Source organism: Salvelinus fontinalis, chromosome 3, assembly GCF_029448725.1.
Source record: "Salvelinus fontinalis isolate EN_2023a chromosome 3, ASM2944872v1, whole genome shotgun sequence".
NCBI lineage: Eukaryota > Metazoa > Chordata > Actinopteri > Salmoniformes > Salmonidae > Salvelinus > Salvelinus fontinalis.
Window position 1 is genome coordinate 37826630 of NC_074667.1, and position 24040 is coordinate 37850669.

Genomic DNA, 24040 nt, shown 5'->3' on the forward strand with positions numbered 1-24040 from the left:
GGTGGTGTAACTACCTTTATGTATGTGGACCCTCTGAACCCAGGAGAGAGGGCAAGCCTTCATCACAGCGTAGGGCACACTGATAGTGTGGATCCTGTTCATTACACTCTGAAAGAACAACAAAATACAACTTATTGAACGGAAATACATATGATATGAAATCAGTTTACCTGTAACTATTATCCCCCCATCCACAAACACCCACACACTCTCACCGTGAGAACTCCATGCCACAGGCCCATGTCCTTTTTAAAGTCCAGAACATTCACTAATGTCTCACCTAAGAACAGAAACAAATAGATAAGTCCCTATGAGAAGCATCCTTCAAACACTTGTTCCCTGTGTATCATCGTCAAAACCCAAGATGGCGTAGCAGTCAGACGTCTTTGTCCTACGTCTTGTCGTTTCCCATGTATATATCTTTTGATATCTTCTTCTTCGCATATCTTTTTTATATTTTTCTAAACCTCAACTTCAAAATACTCTCCTGCAACCCGCCTCACCCAATGTGGTGTGGATCTGTTTTTTCGAAAGTATTTTTATTTACCTCGGAACCGGAATCCCCCAACAGCAGCTAGCCAGCTCACTAGCTACTAGCTAGTAGTCAGCTAACCACTGCTAGCGGTCATCAGCTAACCTTTAGCTCGGTAAGCTCTCGCCAGTTTGTAGAACGCGACACAAACCAGAGCATACCGGACCTATTTTCTCCCCATATCCCCAGATTCCTACCGTAAGCTCTGGACCTTTTCACCTGGATCATTGCAGCTAGCAAGCTGCTATCCGAGTGACTACTCCTGGCTAACGTTTGTCCCGAAGCAAGCACCAATTAGCCTGGAGCTAGCCCATGCTAGGCCCATACTCCCGGCTAGCTGAAGAGGCCCATCAGCCACTCCTGGGCTACAACACCCGGACCCCTTTTACTGCCGGTACGGGGCACGGAAGCCTGTCGATCCTTCACAACTGGACTACGACGTAATCTCCTTGAGGGGGAACTCAACTGGCCCCTACATCGCGACATCCCCTGAATGCCCATCTGCTAGTCTGCTAGCCATGGTCCGTTAGCTTCTAGCCGCGGCCCGCTAGCTGTCTAGAGCATATTGGACTGTTAGCTGAATAGATCCATTTGCCAATTTCTTGGGCCACTATACCAATTTTGCCAATTGGACTTGGACCCCTCTGCTACTCGGAACCCTACTAATCCATCACGACTGGTCTATCGACGTCACCGCACGCGAAGGCTAAAACAGACTTTCCTCCATCGAGACGTCCCTCTAAGGCCCTTCTGCTAGCTTGCTAGCCCCGGCCTGCTAGCTGTCTGAATCGCCGTGTCTCCAGCCTAATATCAATATCAATAATATCTCCCTAATATCAATATGCCTTGTCCATTACTGTCCTGGTTAGTGAGTACTGTCTTATTTCACTGTAGAGCCTCTAGCCCTGCTCAATATGCCTTAAACAACCATTAAGTTCCACCGCCTACATATGCAGTGACATCACCTGGTTTAAACATCTCTAGAGACAATATCTCTCTCATCACTCAATGCCTAGGTTTACCTCCAATATACTCACATCCTACAATACCTTTGTCTGTACTTTATGCCTTGAATCTATTCCATCACACCCAGAAACCTGCTCCTTTTACGCTCTGTTCCGAACGTACTAGACGACCAGTCCTGATAGCCTTTAGCCGTACCTTTATCCTACTCCTCCTCTGTTCCTCTGGTGATGTAGAGGTTAATCCAGGCCCTGCAGTGCCTAGCTAAACTCCTACTCCCCAGGTGCTCTCATTTGTTGACTTCTGTAACCGTAAAAGCCTTGGTTTCATGCATGTTAACATTAGAAGCATCCTCCCGAAGTTTGTTTTATTCACTGCTTTAGCACACTCTGCCAACCCGGATGTCCTGGCCGTGTCTGAATCCTGGCTAGAGAAGACACCAAAAACCCAGAAATGTCCATCCCTAACTATAACATTTTCCGACAAGATAGAACTGCCAAAGGGGGTGGTGTTGCAATCTACTGCAGAGATAGCCTGCAGAGTTCTGTCTTACTATCCAGGTCTGTACCCAAACAATTCAAGCTTCTACTTTTAAAAATCCACCTTTCCAGAAACAAGTCTCTCACCGTTGCCGCTTGCTATAGACCACCATCTTCCCCCAGCTGTGCACTGGACACCATATGTGAATTGATTGCCCCCCATCTATCTTCAGAGCTCGTGCTGCTAGGTGACCTGAACTGGGACATGCTTAACACCCCGGCCATCCTACAATCTAAGCTTGATTGCCCTCAATCTCACACAAATGATCAATGAACCCACCAGGTACAACCCCAAATCCGTAAACACGGGCACCCTCATAGATATCATCCTAACCAACTTGCCCTCCAAATACACCTCTGCTGTTTTCAACCAAGATCTCAGCGATCACTGCCTCATTGCATGCATCCGTAATGGGTCTACGGTCAAACGACCACACCTCATCACTGTCAAACGCTCCCTAAAACCCTTCAGCGAGCAGGCCTTTCTAATCAACCTGGCCCGGTTATCCTGGAAGGATATTGATCTCACATCCTGTGGTGTTCTGCATTAGCATCGAATAGCCCCCGTGATATGCAACTTTTCAGGGAAGTTAGGAACCAATATACACATGCAGTTAGGAAAGCTAAGGCTAGCTTTTTCAAGCAGAAATTTGCATCCTGTAGCACAAAATCAAAAAAGTTCTGGGACACTGTAAAGTCCATGGAGAATAAGAGCACCTCCTCCCAGCTGCCCACTGCACTGAGGCTAGGAAACACTGTCACCACCGATAAATCCACTATAATTGAGAATTACAATAAGCATTTTTCTACAGCTGGCCAAGCTTTCCACCTGGCTACCCCTACCCCGATCAACATCCCTCCACCCCCCACAGAAACTCGCCCAAGCCTCCCCCATTTCTCCTTCACCCAAATCCAGATAGCTGATGTTCTGAAAGAACTGCAAAATCTGGAGCCCTACAAATCAGCCGGGCTAGACAATCTGGATTTGTTGCAAATTGTTGCAACCCCTATTACTAGCCTGCTCAACCTCTCTTTCATATCGTCTGAGATTCCCAAAGCTTGGAAAGCTGCCACGGTCATCCCCCTCTTCAAACGGGGAGACACTCTAGACCCGAACTGCTACAGACCTATATCTATCCTACCCTGCCTTTCTAAGGTCTTCGAAAGCCAAGTTAACAAACAGATTACCGACCATTCGAATCCCACCGTACCTTCTCCACTATGCATTCTGGTTTCAGAGCTGGTAATGGGTGCACCTCAGCCACGCTCAAGGTCAAAACAATATCATAACCGCCATCGATAAGAGACATTACTGTGCAGCCGTCTTCATCGACCTGGCCAAGGCTTTCGACTCTGTCAATCACCGTATTCTTATCGGCAGACTCAACCGCCTTGGTTTCTCAAATGATTGCCTTGCCTGGTTCACCAACTACTTCTCTGATAGAGTTCAGCGTGTCAAATCGGAGGGCCTGTTGTCTGGACCTCTGGCAGTCTCTATGGGGGTGCCACAGGGTTCAATCTCGGGTCGACTCTCTTCTCTGTGTACATCAAGGATGTCGCTCTTGCTGCTGGTGATTCTTTGATCCACCTCAACGCAGATGACACCATTCTGTATACCCCTGGCCCTTCTTTGGACACTGTGTTAACTAACCTCCAGACGAGTTTCAATGCCATACAACTCTCCTTCCGTGGCCTCCAACTGCTCTTAAATGCAAGTAAAACTAAATGCATGCTCTTCAACCGATCACTGCCCGCACCTGCCCGCCCGTCCAGCATCACTACTCTGGACGGTTCTGACTTAGAATATGTGGACAATTACAAATACCTAGGTGTCTGGTTAGACTGTAAACTCTCCTTCCAGACTCACATTAAGCATCTCCAATCCAAAATTAAATCTAGAATCGGCTTCCTATTTCGCAACAAATTACTTCACTCATGCTGCCAAACATACCCTCGTAAAACTGACCATCCTACCGATCCTCGACTTCAGTGATGTCATTTACAAAATAGCCTCCCACACTCTACTCAACAAATTGGATGCAGTCTATCACAGTGTCATCCATTTTGTCACCAAAGCCCCATATACTACCCACCACTACGGCCTGTACGCTCTCGTTGGCTGGCCCTCGCTTCATACAAACGTCTACCGTCTACCGAATAGCAGCACTGTAGAAACTATTACACTCAACGGAACGACTTGATTAGTGTAGTGTTAGCTAGCTACATAGTTGTCTTTGCTGTCTTCGTATCCAAGATAATTGGGTAGTTCAGAGTGTGTAGTTTTAGAGTGATTATCTTAATTTACCGAGGTTAGCTAGCCAGCTATTTGTCGTCCTTAACGTAGGAAACACTGCTAGCTAGCCAACAGCTAGCCAACGTCTACCGAATAGAACTTCCGCACTCAACAACCCGGTCGCATTCCGCTTCGCTCCACAGGTAGTATCACATTTTCATTTCATTTCATTACAGTACAACGGTTTGATTTGTTTGATCGTAGCTAGCTACATAGCTAGCTACATAGCCGTCTTTGTATCAAAGATAATTGTGTAGTCTAGAGCGATTTTCTAGATTTTCTAGGTTAGCTAGCCAGCTATTGTCGTTCTTTTAACGTAACGTAATCAACACTGCTAGCTAGCCAGCTAGCCACCGAATAGCAGCACTGTAGCAGCACTGTAGAAACTATTACACTCAACGGAACGACTTGATTAGTGTAGTGTCAACAACGCAGCCACTGCCAACTAGCCTACTTCAGCAGTACTGTATCATTTTAATCATTTTAGTCAATAAGATTCTTGCTACGTAAGCTTAACTTTCTGAACATTCGAGACGTGTAGTCCACTTGTCATTCCAATCTCCTCTGCATTAGCGTAGCCTCTCCTGTAGCCTGTCAACTATGTGTCTGTCTATCCCTGTTCTCTCCTCTCTGCACAGACCATACAAACGCTTCACACCGCGTGGCCGCAGCCACCCTAATCTGGTGGTCCCAGCGCGCACGACCCACGTGGAGTTCCAGGTCTCCGGTAGCCTCTGGAACTGCCGATCTGCGGCCAACAAGGCAGAGTTCATCTCAGCCTATGCCTCCCTCCAGTCCCTCGACTTCTTGGCACTGACGGAAACATGGATCACCACAGATAACACTGCTACTCCTACTGCTCTCTCTTCGTCCGCCCACGTGTTCTCGCACACCCCGAGAGCAGCTGGTCAGCGGGGTGGTGGCACCGGGATCCTCATCTCTCCCCAGTGGTCATTCTCTCTTTCTCCCCTTACCCATCTGTCTATCGCCTCCTTTGAATTCCATGCTGTCACAGTTACCAGCCCTTTCAAGCTTAACATCCTTATCATTTATCGCCCTCCAGGTTCCCTCGGAGAGTTCATCAATGAGCTTGATGCCTTGATAAGCTCCTTTCCTGAGGACGGCTCACCTCTCACAGTTCTGGGCGACTTTAACCTCCCCACGTCTACCTTTGACTCATTCCTCTCTGCCTCCTTCTTTCCACTCCTCTCCTCTTTTGACCTCACCCTCTCACCTTCCCCCCCCTACTCACAAGGCAGGCAATACGCTTGACCTCATCTTTACTAGATGCTGTTCTTCCACTAACCACATTGCAACTCCCCTCCAAGTCTCCGACCACTACCTTGTATCCTTTTCCCTCTCGCTCTCATCCAACACTTCCCACACTGCCCCTACTCGGATGGTATCGCGCCGTCCCAACCTTCGCTCTCTCTCCCCCGCTACTCTCTCCTCTTCCATCCTATCATCTCTCCCCTCTGCTCAAACCTTCTCCAACCTATCTCCTGATTCTGCCTCCTCAACCCTCCTCTCCTCCCTTTCTGCATCCTTTGACTCTCTATGTCCCCTATCCTCCAGGCCGGCTCGGTCCTCCCCTCCCGCTCCGTGGCTCGACGACTCATTGCGAGCTCACAGAACAGGGCTCCGGGCAGCCGAACGGAAATGGAGGAAAACTCGCCTCCCTGCGGACCTGGCATCCTTTCACTCCCTCCTCTCTACATTTTCCTCTTCTGTCTCTGCTGCTAAAGCCACTTTCTACCACTCTAAATTCCAAGCATCTGCCTCTAACCCTAGGAAGCTCTTTGCCACCTTCTCCTCCCTCCTGAATCCTCCTCCCCCTCCCCCCCCTCCTCCCTCTCTGCAGATGACTTCGTCAACCATTTTGAAAGGAAGGTCGACGACATCCGATCCTCGTTTGCTAAGTCAAACGACATCGCTGGTTCTGCTCACACTGCCCTACCCTGTGCTCTGACCTCTTTCTCCCCTCTCTCTCCAGATGAAATCTCGCGTCTTGTGACGGCCGGCCGCCCAACAACCTGCCCGCTTGACCCTATCCCCTCCTCTCTTCTCCAGACCATTTCCGGAGACCTTCTCCCTTACCTCACCTCGCTCATCAACTCATCCCTGACCGCTGGCTACGTCCCTTCCGTCTTCAAGAGAGCGAGAGTTGCACCCCTTCTGAAAAAACCTACACTCGATCCCTCCGATGTCAACAACTACAGACCGGTATCCCTTCTTTCTTTTCTCTCCAAAACTCTTGAACGTGCCGTCCTTGGCCAGCTCTCCTGCTATCTCTCTCAGAATGACCTTCTTGATCCAAATCAGTCAGGTTTCAAGACTAGTCATTCAACTGAGACTGCTCTTCTCTGTATCACGGAGGCGCTCCGCACTGCTAAAGCTAACTCTCTCTCCTCTGCTCTCATCCTTCTAGACCTATCGGCTGCCTTCGACACTGTGAACCATCAGATCCTCCTCTCCACCCTCTCCGAGTTGGGCATCTCCGGCGCGGCCCACGCTTGGATTGCGTCCTACCTGACAGGTCGCTCCTACCAGGTGGCGTGGCGAGAATCTGTCTCCTCACCACGCGCTCTCACCACTGGTGTCCCCCAGGGCTCTGTTCTAGGCCCTCTCCTATTCTCGCTATACACCAAGTCACTTGGCTCTGTCATAACCTCACATGGTCTCTCCTATCATTGCTATGCAGACGACACACAATTAATCTTCTCCTTTCCCCCTTCTGATGACCAGGTGGCGAATCGCATCTCTGCATGTCTGGCAGACATATCAGTGTGGATGACGGATCACCACCTCAAGCTGAACCTCGGCAAGACGGAGCTGCTCTTCCTCCCGGGGAAGGACTGCCCGTTCCATGATCTCGCCATCACGGTTGACAACTCCATTGTGTCCTCCTCCCAGAGCGCTAAGAACCTTGGCGTGATCCTGGACAACACCCTGTCGTTCTCAACTAACATCAAGGCGGTGGCCCGTTCCTGTAGGTTCATGCTCTACAACATCCGCAGAGTACGACCCTGCCTCACACAGGAAGCGGCGCAGGTCCTAATCCAGGCACTTGTCATCTCCCGTCTGGATTACTGCAACTCGCTGTTGGCTGGGCTCCCTGCCTGTGCCATTAAACCCCTACAACTCATTCAGAACGCCGCAGCCCGTCTGGTGTTCAACCTTCCCAAGTTCTCTCACGTCACCCCGCTCCTCCGCTCTCTCCACTGGCTTCCAGTTGAAGCTCGCATCCGCTACAAGATCATGGTGCTTGCCTACGGAGCTGTGAGGGGAACGGCACCTCAGTACCTCCAGGCTCTGATCAGGCCCTACACCCAAACAAGGGCACTGCGTTCATCCACCTCTGGCCTGCTCGCCTCCCTACCACTGAGGAAGTACAGTTCCCGCTCAGCCCAGTCAAAACTGTTCGCTGCTCTGGCCCCCCAATGGTGGAACAAACTCCCTCACGACGCCAGGACAGCGGAGTCAATCACCACCTTCCGGAGACAGCTGAAACCCCACCTCTTTAAGGAATACCTAGGATAGGATAAAGTAATCCTTCTGACCCCCCCTTAAAAGATTTAGATGCACTGTTGTAAAGTGGCTGTTCCACTGGATGTCATAAGGTGAATGCACCAATTTGTAAGTCGCTCTGGATAAGAGCGTCTGCTAAATGACTTAAATGTAATGTAAATGTAATACTCGTCGCCAAACCCACTGGCTCCAGGTCATCTACAAGTCTCTGCTAGGTAAAGCCCCGCCTTATCTATCTCAGCTCACTGGTCACCATAGCAGCACCCACCCGTAGCACGCACTCCAGCAGGTTTATCTCACTGGTCACCCCCAAAGCCAATTCTTCCTTCCTCTCCTTCCAGTTCTCTGCTGCCAATGACTGCAAAAAACATGTCTCCCTCACCAGCTTTAAGCACCAGCTGTCAGAGCAGCTCACAGATCACTGCACCTGTACATAGCCCATCTGTAAATAGCCCATACAACTACCTCATCCCCATACTGTATTTATTTATTTATCTTGCTCCCTTGCACTCCAGTATCTCTACTTGCACATTCATCTTATGCACATCTACCATTCCAGTGTTTAATTGCTATATTGTAATTACTTCGCCACCATGGCCTATTTATTGCCTTACCTCCCTTATCCTACCTCATTTGCAAATACTATATATAGACTTTTTCTACTGTATTATTGGCTGTATGTTTGTTTATTCCATGTGTAACTCTGTGTTGTTGTATGTGTCGAACTGCTTTGCTTTGTCTTTGTCACGTTCCTGACCTGTTTTCTGTTAGTTTGTGTATGTGTTAGCTGGTCAGGACGTGAGTTTGGGTGGGCAGTCTATGTTTTCTGTTTCTATGTTGGTTTAAGGGTGACCTGATATGGCTCTCAATTAGAGGCAGGTGGTTTTCATTTCCTCTGATTGAGAGCCATATTAAGGTAGGTGTTTTCACACTGTTTGTTTGTGGGTGGTTGTCTCCTGTGTCTGTATGTATGTTCGTGCCACACGGGACTGTAGCGTTTGTTTGTAGTCGTGTACCTGTTCGTGCGTTCTTCAAGTTATATGTAAGTTCGTGTCCAGGTCTGTTTTCATCGTTTATTTGTTTTGTAGTTTATTCAAGTATAGTTCGTTTTCTGTCTACGTCGTGTTTGTTGTTTTGTCGTATCTTAAATAAATCATGTCATCATACCTCGCTGCACATTGGTCTTCAGATCCCTCTCTCCTCTCCTCGTCTGAGGAGGAGGAGGATTTAGAGTATCGTTACAGTCTTGGTCAGGTTGCAGTTGCAAATGAGAACTTGTTCTCAACTAGCCTACCTGGTTAAATAAAGGTGAAATTAAAATAAATAAAAAAATCCTCATGAAGATGCCATAGACTTACTCTTGCGATAGAGTATGCCTCTCTCATATAGAGTAGTTCCTCACCCTCACAGTAGTTGCAGGCCTGGGTCAGTGCTTGGCAATGGGTCAACATGGCCACCTTAGACACAGCCACACCCATCACTGTACCCTCCTTACTAGCCTTGTACTAGGGGGAGAGAAAACACAATCCATTAGGATTGTATGAGAAGTACACACATGTGCACGTGCGTGCACACACACACCTCACCTCACCTCTATGTATGCAGGGTCAGTGTTAGCTGTAGGGATGTGGGGCTGCCAGTCCTTTCCAGGTTTGGTGAGGTACTTGGAGTCTGTCACCACCCACTTTAGCTGAGGCCAGCCTATGAAAGACAGTTAATAACATACCAATCAACTTCATTAAAAAGAGACTCATAGCGAAAGACAAAAAGTATCACATTTTGATCTCTAGAGACAATGGTTGTGTTTGAGATCAACCAGATTGCAGTCATCGACTGGATGACTACAAATCACCTGGCTTCCTAAATAACTACTCATTACTATTTGTAGATCAGTCAGTCTACTCAGTCGGTGACCAGTGAATGAAATACATTGATACTCTGTAATACGGCCAGTAAGAGAGGCAGCTCCTGACCTTTGAACTGTAGTATCTCTCCGGTGGGCGTCTTGGGGAGTCCCTTCAGACAGATCTCACTGGTCAGAGCCAGAGTTACACCACAACTGCCAAGCAGGAAGCCCACCTGACTACTGCCTGCATCCTGGTGGAACAACAATGGACATGGAGTCAATCACAAAGCAGATATAACAGCATGTCAATGTGGGCTTGAAAAAGTTCCAATGACATGTCCTTACCTTGCGAGACAAAGGTACCTCTATTGGGACAGGGATGACCTCAGCCAGCAGGCAGCCATAGAAGGCCACCCAGAACATCCCAGGGTCACTGTTTGGGTACACTAGAGCCACCTACAGGAAATAAAATAAAACAAATAGGTTGATATATGGACCTTAATGCAGAAATCCGCAGTAAAAACAATAACAAAGTGTTCTCTCCGCCCGTTTCGGTAAAAACCCTGTTTTGGTAAAAAGCTGAGGGATGGGGCTGAATCATTTATAATTTTATTTAAACAGGGAAGACATATTGAGACCTAGGTATCTTTTACAAATGTGCCCTGTATATATATTTAAAAAGTAACAGTCAGTATCTGGTGTGGCCACTAGCTGCATTAAATACTGCAGTGCATCTCCTCCTCATGGACTGCACCAGATTTGCCAGTTCTTGCTGTGAGATGTTACCCCACTCTTCCACCAAGGCACCTGCAAGTTCCCAGACATTTCTGGGTGGAATGGCCCTAGCCCTAGCCCTCACCCTCTGATCCAACAGGTCCCAGACATGCTGAATGGGATTGAGATCCGGGCTCTTCGCTGGCCATGGCAGAACACTGTCATGCACAGAACGAGCAGTACGGCTGGTGGCATTGTAATGCTGGAGGGTCATGTCAGGATGAGCCTGCAGGAAGGGTACCACATGAAGGAGGAGGATGTCTTCCCTGTAACGTACAGCGTTGAGATTACCTGCAATAACAACAAGCTCAGTCCGATGATGCTGTGACACACTGCCCCAGACCATGACGGACACTCCACCTCCAAATCGATCCCGCTCCAGAGTACAGGCTTCAGTGTAACGCTCATTCCTTCGACGATAAATGCGAATCCGACCATCACCTCTGGTGAGACAAAACCGTGATTCGTCAGTGAAGAGCACTTTCTGCCAGTCCTGTCTGGTCCAGCGACGATGGGTTTGTGCCCATAGGAGACGTTGTTGCCGGTGATGTCCAGTGAGGACCTGCCTAACAACAGGCCTACAAGCCCTCAGTCCAGCCTCTCTCAGCCTCTTACGGACAGTCTGAGCACTGATGGATTGTGCGTTCCTGGTGTAACTTGGGCAGTTGTTGCCATCCTGTACCTGTCCCGCAGGTGTGATGTTCAGATGTACTGATCCTGTGCCGGTGTTGTTACACGTGGTCTGCAACTGCGAGGATGATCAGCTGTCCGTCCTGTCTCCCTGTAGAGCCGTCTTAGGCGTCTCACAGTACGGACATTGCAATTTATTGCCCTGGCCACATCTGCAGTCCTCATGCCTCCTTGCAGCATGCCTAAGGCACATTCACATTTCTATCCAACCTAAAGTGGGGAGAACAAGTATTTGATACACTGCCGATTTTGCAGGTTTTCCTACTTACAAAGCATGTAGAGGTCTGTAATTTTTATCATAGGTACACAAACTGTGAGAGACGGAACCTAAAACAACAATCCAGAAAATCACATTGTATGATTTTTAAGTAATTAATTTGCATTTTATTGCATGACATAAGTATTTGATCACCTACCAACCAGTAAGAATTCCAGCTCTCACAGACGTGTTAGTTTTTCTTTAAGAAGCCCTTCTGTTCTCAAACAGACTCCAACTCCAACCTCCAAGTTGATGAAGAGATTTGTCTGTTACTTGAACTTTGTGAAGCATTTATTTGGGCTGCAATTTCTGAAGTGCAGTTAACTCTAATGAACTTATCTTCTGCAGCAAAGGTAACTCTGGGTGTTCCTTTCCTGTGGCGGTCCTCATGAGAGCCAGTTTCATCATAGTGCTTGATGGTTTTTTGCGACTGCACTTGAAGAAACTTTCAAAGTTCTTGAAATTTTCCAGATTGACTGACCTTCATGTCTTAAAGTAATGATAAACTGTCGTTTCTCTTTGCTTGTTTGAGCTGTTCTTGCCATAATGTGGACTTGGTCTTTTACCAAATAGGGCTATCTTCTGTATACCACCCCTACCTTGTCACAACGCAACTGATTGGCTCAAACGCATTAAGGAAAGAAATTCCACAAATTAACTTTTAACAAGGCCCACCTGTTCATTTAAATGCATTCCAGGTGACTACCTCATTAAGCTGGTTGAGAGAATGCCAAGAGTGTGCAAAGCTGTCATCAAGGCAAAGAGTGGCTACTTTAGATGTAGCAACTGCTGATTGCAAGCAAGCAATTGATTTTATAAGCAACACACACGTACATTGTAATGTTGTAATATTGTTGTATTGGGGAATTATACATTTTGTCGTAGAGTAGTGGTGTAATAATGTGCTGTATGATGTACTGTTTTATTTGTATTTGTTTTGTGATGTAATTGCCTTAATCTTGTTTGGACCCCAGGAAGAGTCGTTTCTGCCTTGACAGCAGCTAATGGGGATCCTTAATAAATAAAAACAAATTTAAAAAAAATGTATGGCGCTATATCATTACGAGAGAAGTAGTGTGAGTCAATGTGTCTCACCCTGTCCCCAGGCTTGAGGACCTGCTCGTTCTTGGGTCCCAGTTTGTTGAGGAGGGTGTAGGCCAGCTTCACACTGCGGCTCCACAGCTTCCCTGATGGCGGGAGAAGGGGAGGAGGTAGGAGGGAGGAAGGGCATGCATCGTAAATAACAGTGTCACGATCTATCAATCAATCTCATACTCCACCTCTCATAACCCTCCATTACCAAGATTACTCTACCCACATCATGACTACAGTATAGCACCAACAATAACCTAAGAGGATGTAATAAATAAAGTATCCAGGGCCTTGTCCCTCACTAAGTAGAGTTATAGATGTTAAAAATCATATGTTCTATAATTGTAGGCAATCATATAACCATGTATTAGATGGGGGTATCTAAGTCAGGTTGTAGTAGCAGTATAAAATCTCTGTATGGCTCTAGTCTCTCACCGTGGGTCACTGTGGTTAGGGGTTTGAGATTGTGAAATACTGTAGGTCAGTGTGGTTAGGGGTTTGAGATTGTGAAATACTTTTGGTCAGTGTGGTTAGGGGTTTGAGATTGTGAAATACTGTAGGTCAGTGTGGTTAGGGGTTTGAGATTGTGAAATACTGTAGGTCAGTGTGGTTAGGGGTTTGAGATTGTGAAATACTGTAGGTCAGTGTGGTTAGGGGTTTGAGATTGTGAAATACTGTAGGTCAGTGTTGTTAGGGGTTTGAGATTGTGACGTTCCGTAAGTCAGTGTGGTTAGGGGTTTGAGATTGTGAAATACTGTAGGTCAGTGTTGTTAGGGGTTTGAGATTGTGACGTTCCGTAGGTCTGTGTGATTAGGGGTTTGAGACTGTTACATAGCGTAGGTAAGTGTACAGGGCTTTGTGTATGGGCCTAGTTTCTTACCGTAGGTCAGTGTGTACAGGGGTTTGAGACTGTGACGTACTGTACCATAGGTCAGTGTACAGGGCTTTGTGTGTGGGCCTAGTTTCTTACCGTAGGTCAGTGTGTACAGGGTTTTGCCAGTGATGTCCAGGGCGGTGAGGGCGGGGCTCTTGCCCTGTGTGGCCCCCCATCGAGCCAGGGCAGCCTGGAGGGCCGGAGGCCAGTTACTGACCACCCCTAAGGGCTCCCCCTTCACTGGGATGATCTGACGGCCCTCTGGCCGTGGTGTGTTGGGGTCCGGCTGGGGCACTGGAGGGAGAGGGGGGGTGGGGGAGGCAGAATGAACCAGGTAGCACCTTTGAGGTTGGTACAGAGGGGTGGAAATTAAAACATTGAAGGTGAAATTTACAGAGATATACTCTGGTCTCAGATCTGTTTCAAAAAGATTTGAAACCAGGCTAAAAGAGATCCACTGACTGAAGAATGAATGGTGGCTCACCCTCTACGATCTCCTCCTGGTCATCCACAAAGAACTCACTGAGGGGGGGCCTCTTGGGCCTCTTCAAGGTATTGAGCAGCTGCTGGATCTTAGTGGACACCCTGCTGTTCACCGGGACACCTGGAGGGAGGGGGGGGGGGGGCAAACACTGTCACACACACTCACCCTGCCCCAATATACAAAGGGAAGTCTTGATTGACTTCACACACATCTCTGGCTTTCCTTTCTCGACTTGCAGTCTGCTAGTATGAAAACCAGCAGGCAAAGGGCTAACTCTACACCAGGACTGGGAAGGTTGGAGTGATGTAAAAGGGAAAAAGAATCATTGGTTGCATAATAGGAAAACACATGAGGATTCATTCGGTTTCAAAGGATGGTTCTGGTTTCACAGAAATACTACTCTCCCTAATCATACGGCGCAGAGGATATGAACAAGGCACAAACAGTACACAGACGTATATATAACACCAGTAGTTCATGGGTTTCTCATAGGGAATGTGTTACCTCTTCTGTTACCTATTGCCAGTCAAAATACATGCGACAGGGTGGAAAAAGGCCAGAAGAAAATAAAACAATATGGTTTGGTTAATGATATGGTCCAGGCGGAAAGCAACATGTTATTCAAGAAAAACATTATTACTTAAAAAAAAAAGTTATTTTCAATGGAAATGCAAAAGTGTAGGAAGATTCGGCGAGGACACACACTCGCACAGTCATAATCTCACATAAACACACCCACGCACAGACTTACGTACTCTTACACACACACACACACACACACACACACACACACACACACACACACACACACACACACACACACACACACACACACACACATACACACACACACACACACACACACGGTGACCCTAACAAAGAGGCTGTTCTTACCGTCAGCTGTCTCCATCATGCTGGAGCGACTCTGTTCGCGGCTCATCCCCCGGACCACAGGAGGGTTGTTGGGCCGGTCCACCTGAGAGGAGCCCCTGGCCTGGGGGGCTGCGGCCAACACGTCTGGGGGGGGTCCGCTGTTCTCTGAAAGGCCTGGGAGAAAGACAGGGTAATTTTATCTGCTCGGTTTATCTTATATAGGGTTACATGCCATGGCGTTCTAAAGTGTTGTGGTCATGAGGACATATCTTACCGATGCGTGCTTGAGCCAGCATGTCAGCTATGGCTGGATGCTGTGGCTGTGACTGTGGCTGTAGTTGTGACTGGTACTGTGGCTGGTACTGTGGCTGGTATTGGGGCTGGTATTGGGGCTGGTATTGGGGCTGGTACTGGGGCTTGTACTGGGGCTGGGCTTGGGTCTGGGGCTGGGATGGTTGAGGCTGGGGCTGGGGCTTGCTCTCTCCATGGGACAGGGTGGAGGAGGCGGAAGAAGCGGAAGAGGATGTGGAGGAGCCCTGGACAGAGCGGTTGATCCAGGAGTCAGGGCTCTGCAGACTGGGGGGCTGCAGCAGAGAGGAAGGGGCAGGAGCCCCCAAACCAGCACCCACTGACGACTGTCTCAACAGAGCACCTTCATCCTCTGAACTTGATGACGAGTCTGAGATAGGAGAAAGGAAGTAAGAGAGATGGAGAGAATTAGAAAGAGAGAGCATGTGACATTAGGATTAAACTCTACAGTACTAACAATAAAGCTTACGTAGGCTGTTCCTGAGGAAATAGAAGCAGTCAGGCTGATTTGAAGGAGTCAGTCCTACGCTACCTGGTGGGGTGCAGTTGTTGATGGGCGACTGAACGTAGGTGGAACGGCGTTTGGTGGGCATGGGTAGTGCCATCTTCTCCTCCTTGTGTTTGGCCAACGCAGCCTGCACCGCCTCTGTGTGGATATCTGGGACAACGGGAGAGAGAAAGAGAGAGAGAGGGAGTGAGGGAAAGCGGAAGAAATTACAATTTTGAATTTGGATGATTGCAAAGGATAGGGAATAGGGATGGAGAGGAAGATGAGAACATCCAAGGTAAACATGAGTTTTTCTGGAAAAGTATATCTGAAATCTAAGTGATCCTGCCAGTCAGGGAGATATTTAAAATAATTATTATTATTACATAGATACTGATGCATAAAGACAATCACTGTTCTGTCAACACAGTTAAAGCTGAATGGAGGTTTGACTTTCAACCGTCAGAATAGGAGAGATGGCAGTTAGGTCCTGCTGTAACAGGAAACCACAGTCTGTTTGCTGGAGAGAGAGGGGCTATTATCATGCTCACCCATCGTTGTACACACACACACGCACACACACACGTGCATAAAGGCACGGATCAGAGAATGACCAGAAGACACATCAGCACTTTCTGATACATTTCCTTATGACACAATCTACATAAACCATCAAACACAACACATTGCATAACCAACACTATAGAATGACATAAGATAACATTTGATTCTACTAAAAAAAGACAGCTATTCTGTTCCCATTCTTCCTATTCGCTGCATGTGTGATCATACATCGCCATAGAAACATGAGAGAATGACCGTCACACGCGTCTGAGAGGCATCTCCATGGCGATAGCCGAGGTTGCCGGGTGTTAAAATGTTAAAGTTGTTAGATGTCTGTCCTCTACCTCTCCGGCCCTACACGACAACCAAAAATGAACAACACAGACAGCCAGACACGATCAGCGCCCACACAAATACACACTTGCAGCACCTCAGCCTAGCAACACAAACATACACTACACACACCCATGTAAGCGCAAATAGGCTACATACACATGTGCGCCAGACTATCTGGATCTAAACATCATCATATCGCTGATAGCTAATTCTCAATCTCTCAGTCCTCTTGCTCACACCCTTCCAGTATTCCTTTCTCTGTAGCTCTACCCCCTCTATCCCTCTCTCTCGTTCTCCCCTTCTCACTCTCTCATGGAGACTGAGGTGTCAGCAGGTTCTTCATAAGGACTTCATAAGGACCCACCCATCGCTGCTCTTCCCTGACTCCTCACTCTATCCCTCCTCTCTATCCCCCTCTTATTCCGTCTCAGTCCTGCTCAATTTCTCTGTGATATTCCTCCGTTATCCTGTAATAGAACAGTGTTTGCACTCAAACTTCAAGCCTCTTCAAAGTCCTTCTCCATTATCCCTGCATCCCATTTATTTCCACCTGGCTACCAGCTCTCATTTCCGTTCCCTCTTTCCCAATCATTGCCCTGAATCCAGTCGGACTTCCAGCAAGATCCCCTGAGATTCCTCCACACATCAAATGGAACTTGAATAATTTTTGCTGTTCTCTCTGGTCAGCCGTCCTATTAGCTCAAACAGATTCCACATAGTACTGGTCCTTCCGTCCTTCATCCCCCAAAACTCGACTCCACAATGAGGTATGGGACCTAGTGTGCGTGTGTGTATGTGCATGTGTGTCTCACGTGAGAGGCGAGACCAGTCTGATGCAGAGGCTGTCCAAACAGGGATGGGAGGAGAGAGAAATGGAAGGAGAGAGAAATGATAGAGTATGAAGCTGCCTAGAGGGAGGACACATGTACACTGCATGCACCTCTAGTAACAGAAGGAGAGAGAGAAAGAGAGAGGACAGAAAGACTCTTATACACTTCTCTGCAATCCATTGTTCTTTCATGTCTTCTCAACCATCTAACGACCCATTCTAACACTCCTTCCCTGTACTCTATAGAATCTACAAAATAATTATATGGTGCTGAGTTCCTCCTTCCTGTTTAGTATTCCCCCTGCTCTCTCCACAGCCCAGCACATTGCCAAGCCATGACATCACTCCCCAATCACAATGTGAGGGATCTGGCCTCTTGGGCTCCCCTTTAGAGGGGATGCTGTTGCACACTGTAGGGACTTCTCTTTCTAAACAACTCAACAGGACACACACACACATGACCTCAGCCAGCACTCACAATCCAACACACGCACACACAAAGCAGCATTGCCCTTTCATAAGCATTGCTTATATTGACTGAAATGAAAAAGAATAATGAGAATAGATCAAACTTAACATGAACCAAAAATGTAACATTATTGACTATGACTGGATTTCCTAAGGCGACCTAAAGTGTTGATTTAAAAAACGGAAACTGAGACAAGTTGTTGCCCACCTGATCGGTAGCGGTCATCCCTGGTCCCTCCACTGCGGTGCGGTCGCCGAGAGCGACGATCACGGTAGCGTGAAGAGGAGCTGGGTGGAGGAGCCTGGGTGTGAGCATTGGCATGGGTGGAGCCAGAGGCGTTGCTAGGACCAGGAGCCTGGGCATCATAGGCAGGGGGGGGGGCTTCCACTGGGGAGTACAAAGTAATAAAGTAGATGACAAGGAGACAAAAAGACAGTACACAAAGTATATAGTATATACAGTGCATTCAGACCAATTCCCTTTTTCCACATTTTGTTACGTTACAGCCTTATTCTAAAATGGATTTAGTCATATTTTTTCCTCTTCCTTTTTTTGTCCAGAAAATTTAAAAATACCTTATTTACATAAGTATTCAGACACTTTGCTATTAGACTCGAAATTGAGCTCAGGTGCATCACGTTTCCATTGATCATTCATGAGATGTTTCTACGACTTGATTGGAGTCCACCTGTGGTAAATTCAATTGATTGGACATTTATTTGTATTTTTCTATTTAACCTGGTGTCACGTTCCTGACCTGTTTTATGTTATTTTGTATGTGTTTAGTTGGTCAGGGCGTGAGTTGGGGTGGGCATTCTATGTTTTGTGTTTCTCTGTTTAGGTCACTTGTAATTAGCCTTATATGGTTCTCAATCAGGGACAGGTGTTAGACGTTTTCCTCTGATTGAGAACCATATATAGGTTGGCTGTTCACACTGTTTGTTTGTGGGTGATTGTCTTCCGTGTCTGTGTCTATGCACCACACGGGACTGTTTCGGTTTGTTTGTTCGTTCGTTCGTTTTGTTGTAGTCTGTACCTGTTCGTGCGTTCTTCGTGTTACATGTAAGTTCTCATGTTTTAGGTCAGTCTACGTCGTTTTGTTGTTTTGTAATTTATCAAGTGTTATTTTCGTGTTTCGTCGTTTGTTGAATAAACTTCATTATGTATTCACAACCTGCTGCATTTTGGTCCTCCGATCCTTCTCTCCTCTCCTCGTCCGAGGAGGAGGAAGAACTAGACACCCGTTACACCTGGCAAGCCAGTTAACTTCTTTGGGGTAGGGGACACTATTTTCACGTCCGGATGAAAAGCATGCCCAGAGTAAACGGCCTGCTACAAAGCCATAAAAGCTAGAATATGCATATTATTAGTAGATTTGGATAGAAAACACGCTGAAATTTCTAAAACTGTTTGAATGATGTCTATGAGTATAACAGAACTCATCAGGCTGGCAAAAACCTGAGAAAAAATCCAACCAGGAAGTGGGGAATCTGAGGTTAGTCGATTTTCAACTCAGCTCCTATTGAAGATACAGTGGGATATTGGTAATGTTGCACTTCCTAAGGCTTCCACTATATGTCAACAGTCATTAGAACCTTGTCTGATGCCTATACTGTTTAGTGGGGCCAAAGGAGAGAGGAATGAGTCAGGTCTGCCATGACCTGAACATGCTCTGACCATGCACGTTCACGTGAGAGCGAGCTCTGTTCCATCGCAATTCTGAAGACACAGGAATACTCCGGTTCGAACATTATTGAAGAAATATGTTAAAAACAACCTAAAGATTGATTCAATACTTCGTTTGTCATGTTTTTACGGACTGTAAATATAACTTTTTTTACTTTTCGTCCGTACTTTCTGCTGGACCTGCCCGCGTGTCGTGAGTTTGGAAAGTGTACTGAACGCTAAAACAACAAGGAGGAATTTGGACATAAATGATGGACATTATCGAACAAAACAAACATTTATTGTGGAACTGGGATTCCTGGGAGTGCATTCTGATGAAGATCATCAAAGGTAAGTGAATGTTTATATTGTTACTTCTGACTTCTGTTGACTGCATAATATGGCGGCTATATTTGTGTCTTGATTGGGCTCTTAGCGCCAACTCAGATTATTGCATGGTTTGCTTTTTTCGTAAAGCTTTTTTGAAATCTGACACAGCGGTTGCATTAAGGAGAAGTGCATCTAAAATTCCATGCATAACATTTGTATCTTTTAGCAATGTTTATTATGAGTATTCCTGTAAATTGATGTGGCTCTCTGCAAAATCAAAGGATGTTTTGTGACTTCTGAACGTAAGGTGCCAATGTAAACTCAGATTTTTGGATATAAATATGAACTTTACTGAACAAAACATACATGTATTGTTTAACATGAAGTCCTATGAGTGTCATCTGATGAAGATCATCACAGGTTAGTGATTAATTTTATCTATATTTCTGCTTTTTGTGAATCGTCTCTTTGGAAAAATGGCTGTGTTATTCTGTGAATTGGCACTCACCTAACATAATCGTTTGGTTTGCTTTCGTCGTAAAGCTTTTTTGAAATCGGACAATGTGGCTGGATTTACAACAAGTTTACAACTTTATAATGGTGTAAAATACATGTATGTTTGAGGAATTTTATTTATGGGATTTCTGTTGTTTTGAATATGGCGCCATGCACTTTCACTGGCTGTTGAAGAGGTGGGACGCTAACATCTCAAGTACCCTAGAGGTTAAGAACAAATTCTTATTTACAATTACGGCTACACCGGCCAAACCCGGACGACGATGGGCCATTTGTGCGCCGACCTATGGGACTCCCAATCACGGCCCGGTTGTGATACAGTCTGGAATCGAACCAGGGACTGTAGTGACGCCTCTAGCACTGAGATGCAGTGCCTTAGGCTGCTGCGCCACTCGGGAGCCCCCCCAAATGATTTGGAAAGGCACACACTTTTCTATATAAGGTTCAACAGCTGACAGCGCATGTCAGAGCAAAAACCAAGCCATGAACCTATAGAATGGTGCAGCGGTCTAAGCTACTGCATCGTAGTGCTTGAGGCATCACTACAGACCCGGATTCGATCCCAGGCTGTGTCATAGCCAGCCGTGACCGGGAGACCCATGAGGCAGCGCACAATTGGCCAAGCGTCGGCTGGATTATGGGAGGGTTTAGCTGGCCAGGATTTCCTTGTCCCATCGCGCTCTATCAACTCCTTGTGCAGGGCGCCTGCAAGCTGACTTCGGTCACCAGCTGGACGGTGTTTCCTCCGACATATTGGTGTGGCTGGCTTCCGGGTTAAGCGAACAGTGTGTCAAGAAGCAGTGCGGCTTGGTAGGGTCGTGTTTCGGAGGATGCATGGCTCTCGACCTTCGCCTCACCCGAGTCCGTAGGTGAGTTGCAGCGATGGGACAAGACTGTAACTACCAATTGGATATCATGAAATGGGGGAGACAAAGGGGTAAAAGTACAACAAATAAAATAATACAAATAAATAAATAAAACAAGCCATGAGGTCGAATTGTCCGTAGTGCTCCAAGACAGGATTGTGTAAAGGCACAGATCTGGGGAAGGGTACCAAAACATGTCTGCAGCATCGAAGGTCCCCAAAAACACAGTGGCCATCATTCTTAAATGGAAGAAGTTTGGAACCATCAAGACTCTTCCTATAGCTGGCCGCCCGGCCAAACTGAGCAATCAGGAGACCCATGGCTTGGTTTTTGCTCTGACATGCACTGTCAACAGTGGGACCTTATATAGACAGATGTGTGCCTTTCCAAATCATGTCCAATCAATTCAATTTAACACAGGTGGACTCCAATCAAGTCGTAGAAACATCTCAAGGATGATCAATGGAAACAGGATGCACATGTGCTCAATTTCGAGTCTAATAGCAAAGGGTCTGAATACTTATGTAAATAAGGTGTTTGGTCAGGGAGGTGACCAAGAATGTGATGGTCACTCTGACAGAGCTCCAGAGTTCCTCTGTGGAGATGGAAGAACCTTCCAGAAGGAAAACCATCTCTGTAGCCCTCCACCAATCAGGCCTTTATTGTAGAGTGACCAGACGAAAGCCACTCCTCAGTAAAAGGCACATGACAGCCCACTTGGAGTTTGCCAAAAGGCACCTTAAGGACTCTCAGACCATGAGAAACAAGATTCTCTGGTCTGATGAAACCAAAATGTTACTCTTTGGCCTGAATGCCAAGCGTCACGTCTAGAGGAAACCAGGCACCGCTCATCACCTGGCCAATACCATCTAATACCAATACCATTCCCCCTTGGGTTGTGCCGTGGCGGAGATCTTTGTGGGCTATACTCGGTCTTGTCTCAGGATGGTAAGTTGGTGGTATCCCTCTAGTGGCATCCCTCTAAAAGATATCCCTCTAGTGGTGTGGGGGCTGTGCTTTGGCAAAGTGGGTGGGGTTATATCCTGTCTGTTTGGGGCCACAGTGTCTCCCGACCCCTCCTGTCTCAGCCTCCAGTATTTATGCTGCAGTAGTTTATGTGTCGGGGGGCTAGGGTCAGTCTGTTATATCTGGAGTATTTATCCTGTCTTATCCGGTGTCCTGTATAAATTTAAGTATGCTCTCTCTAATTCTCTCTCAGAGGACCTGAGCCCTAGGACCATGCCTCAGGACTACCTGGCCTGTTGACTCTTTGCTGTCCCCAGTCCACCTGGCAGTGCTGCTGCTCCAGTTTCAACTGTTCTGCCAGCGGCTATGGAACCCTGACCTGTTCACCGGACGTGCTACCTGTCCCAGACCTGCTGTTTTCAACTCTCTAGAGACAGCAGGAGCGGTAGAGATACTCTGAATGATCGGCTATGAAAAGCCAACTGACATTTACTCCTGAGGTGCAGACCTGTTGCACCCTCGACAACCACTGTGATTATTATTATTTGACCCTGCTGGTCATCTATGAACATTTGAACATCTTGGCCATGTTCTGTTATAATCTCCACCCGGCACAGCCAGAAGACGACTGGCCACCCCTCATAGCCTGGTTCCTCTCTAGGTTTCTTCCTAGGTTCTGGCCTTTCTAGGCAGTTTTTCCTAGGCACCGTGCTTCTACACCTGCATTGCTTGCTGTTTGGGGTTTCAGGCTGGGTTTCTGTACAGCACTTTGTGACATCAGCTGATGTAAGAAGGGCTATATAAATGCATTTGATTGATTTGATTGATTGATCGATCCTTACAGTGAAGCATGGCAGCATCATGTTGTGGGGATGTTTTTCAGCGGCAGGGACTGGGAGACTAGTCAGGATCAAGTGAAAGATGAACGGAGCAAAGTACAGAGAGATCATTGACAAAAACATGCTCCAGAGCGCTCAGGACCTCAGGCTGGGGACAAAGGTTCACCTTCCAACAGGATAGCGACTCTAAGCACACAGCCAAGACAATGCAGGAGTGGCTTCGGGACAAGTTTCTGAATGTCCTTGAGTGGCCCAGCAAGAGCCCGTACTTGAACCCGATCGAACATCTCTGGAGAGACATGAAAATAGCTGTACAGCGACGCACCCCATCCAACCTAAGAGCTTGAGAGGATCTGCAGAGAAGAATAAGAGAAACTCCCCAAATAGAGGTGTGCCATGTTAACGTGATATTTCTTTTTTTTTCATACATACATACAAAAATGTATAAAAACCTGTTTTTCCTTTGTCATTATGGGGTATTGTGTGTAGATATATGAGGGAAAAAACAACTAAAGAGTAAAGCGCTGTCGCTCTGTCATTTTCATGGATACAAACATAAAAAACTTCTTCCCTCTCCTTCTAAGGCCCTTGGGATATGACCCTTGACCTGACCTCTAAGTGACTTAATCCTCACACGATGAAGAGAATATTGCTGCCTCTCAAATAGAGATTCATAATCACAATCTTCAACTCACAATCTTACAAAATGTCATTAGGATCTGCATGTGCTTTTACAACATACTGCATTTTCATCAAAATGTTAGAGATGTTTCTAAAAGGGTTCCGTCTAACCATAATAGAACATCATGACTAGGGTTATTTTGTAAAGGGACAGAACATTGTAAACAAGGGAGCAGCTTTGCTCATCGCTGAAAAATGCTGTCTGAAATTGTTAATATTTACAGACAATCAACCCATAAAGGAAGTGAGCGAATAAAGAGGGAAGTGGAGAGGATAATGTGCCTATCAGAGTCCAAAAATGTGTATTGGTACGCACAGCAGTGTTCTGGAATATTGGACCGTTGGCTTTTATGCATTTCAAATTCTCAGCGGGCTCAAGCAATTTATCCAACTGTCACCCCCATTCAAATGAATAGAAGTACGCAGAGCCGTGCTG

At 46.8% G+C, this 24040-nt stretch overlaps 1 protein-coding gene across 4 annotated transcripts in view; it reads right to left on the minus strand.

Annotated features, from left to right (window-relative positions):
* Positions 1–24040, minus strand: part of LOC129847042 (disco-interacting protein 2 homolog B-A-like) — a 107298-nt gene that overhangs the window by 22079 nt on the left and 61179 nt on the right. For 2 of the 4 annotated variants that reach the window (XM_055914840.1, XM_055914831.1), the window contains exons 3-15: positions 17949–18128; positions 15589–15714; positions 15022–15426; positions 14769–14921; positions 13875–13994; positions 13487–13684; positions 12520–12611; positions 10047–10157; positions 9829–9952; positions 9447–9556; positions 9258–9360; positions 216–280; positions 15–108 (exon numbers count right to left, since the gene is read on the minus strand). In XM_055914840.1, coding sequence (XP_055770815.1) covers positions 15–108; positions 216–280; positions 9258–9360; positions 9447–9556; positions 9829–9952; positions 10047–10157; positions 12520–12611; positions 13487–13684; positions 13875–13994; positions 14769–14921; positions 15022–15426; positions 15589–15714; positions 17949–18128 — 1881 coding nt within the window. Of the gene's footprint in view, positions 1–14; positions 109–215; positions 281–9257; positions 9361–9446; positions 9557–9828; positions 9953–10046; positions 10158–12519; positions 12612–13486; positions 13685–13874; positions 13995–14768; positions 14922–15021; positions 15427–15525; positions 15715–17948; positions 18129–24040 lie in introns of all 4 variants that reach the window. The other 2 variants (XM_055914825.1, XM_055914820.1) reach the window with 1 other exon arrangement.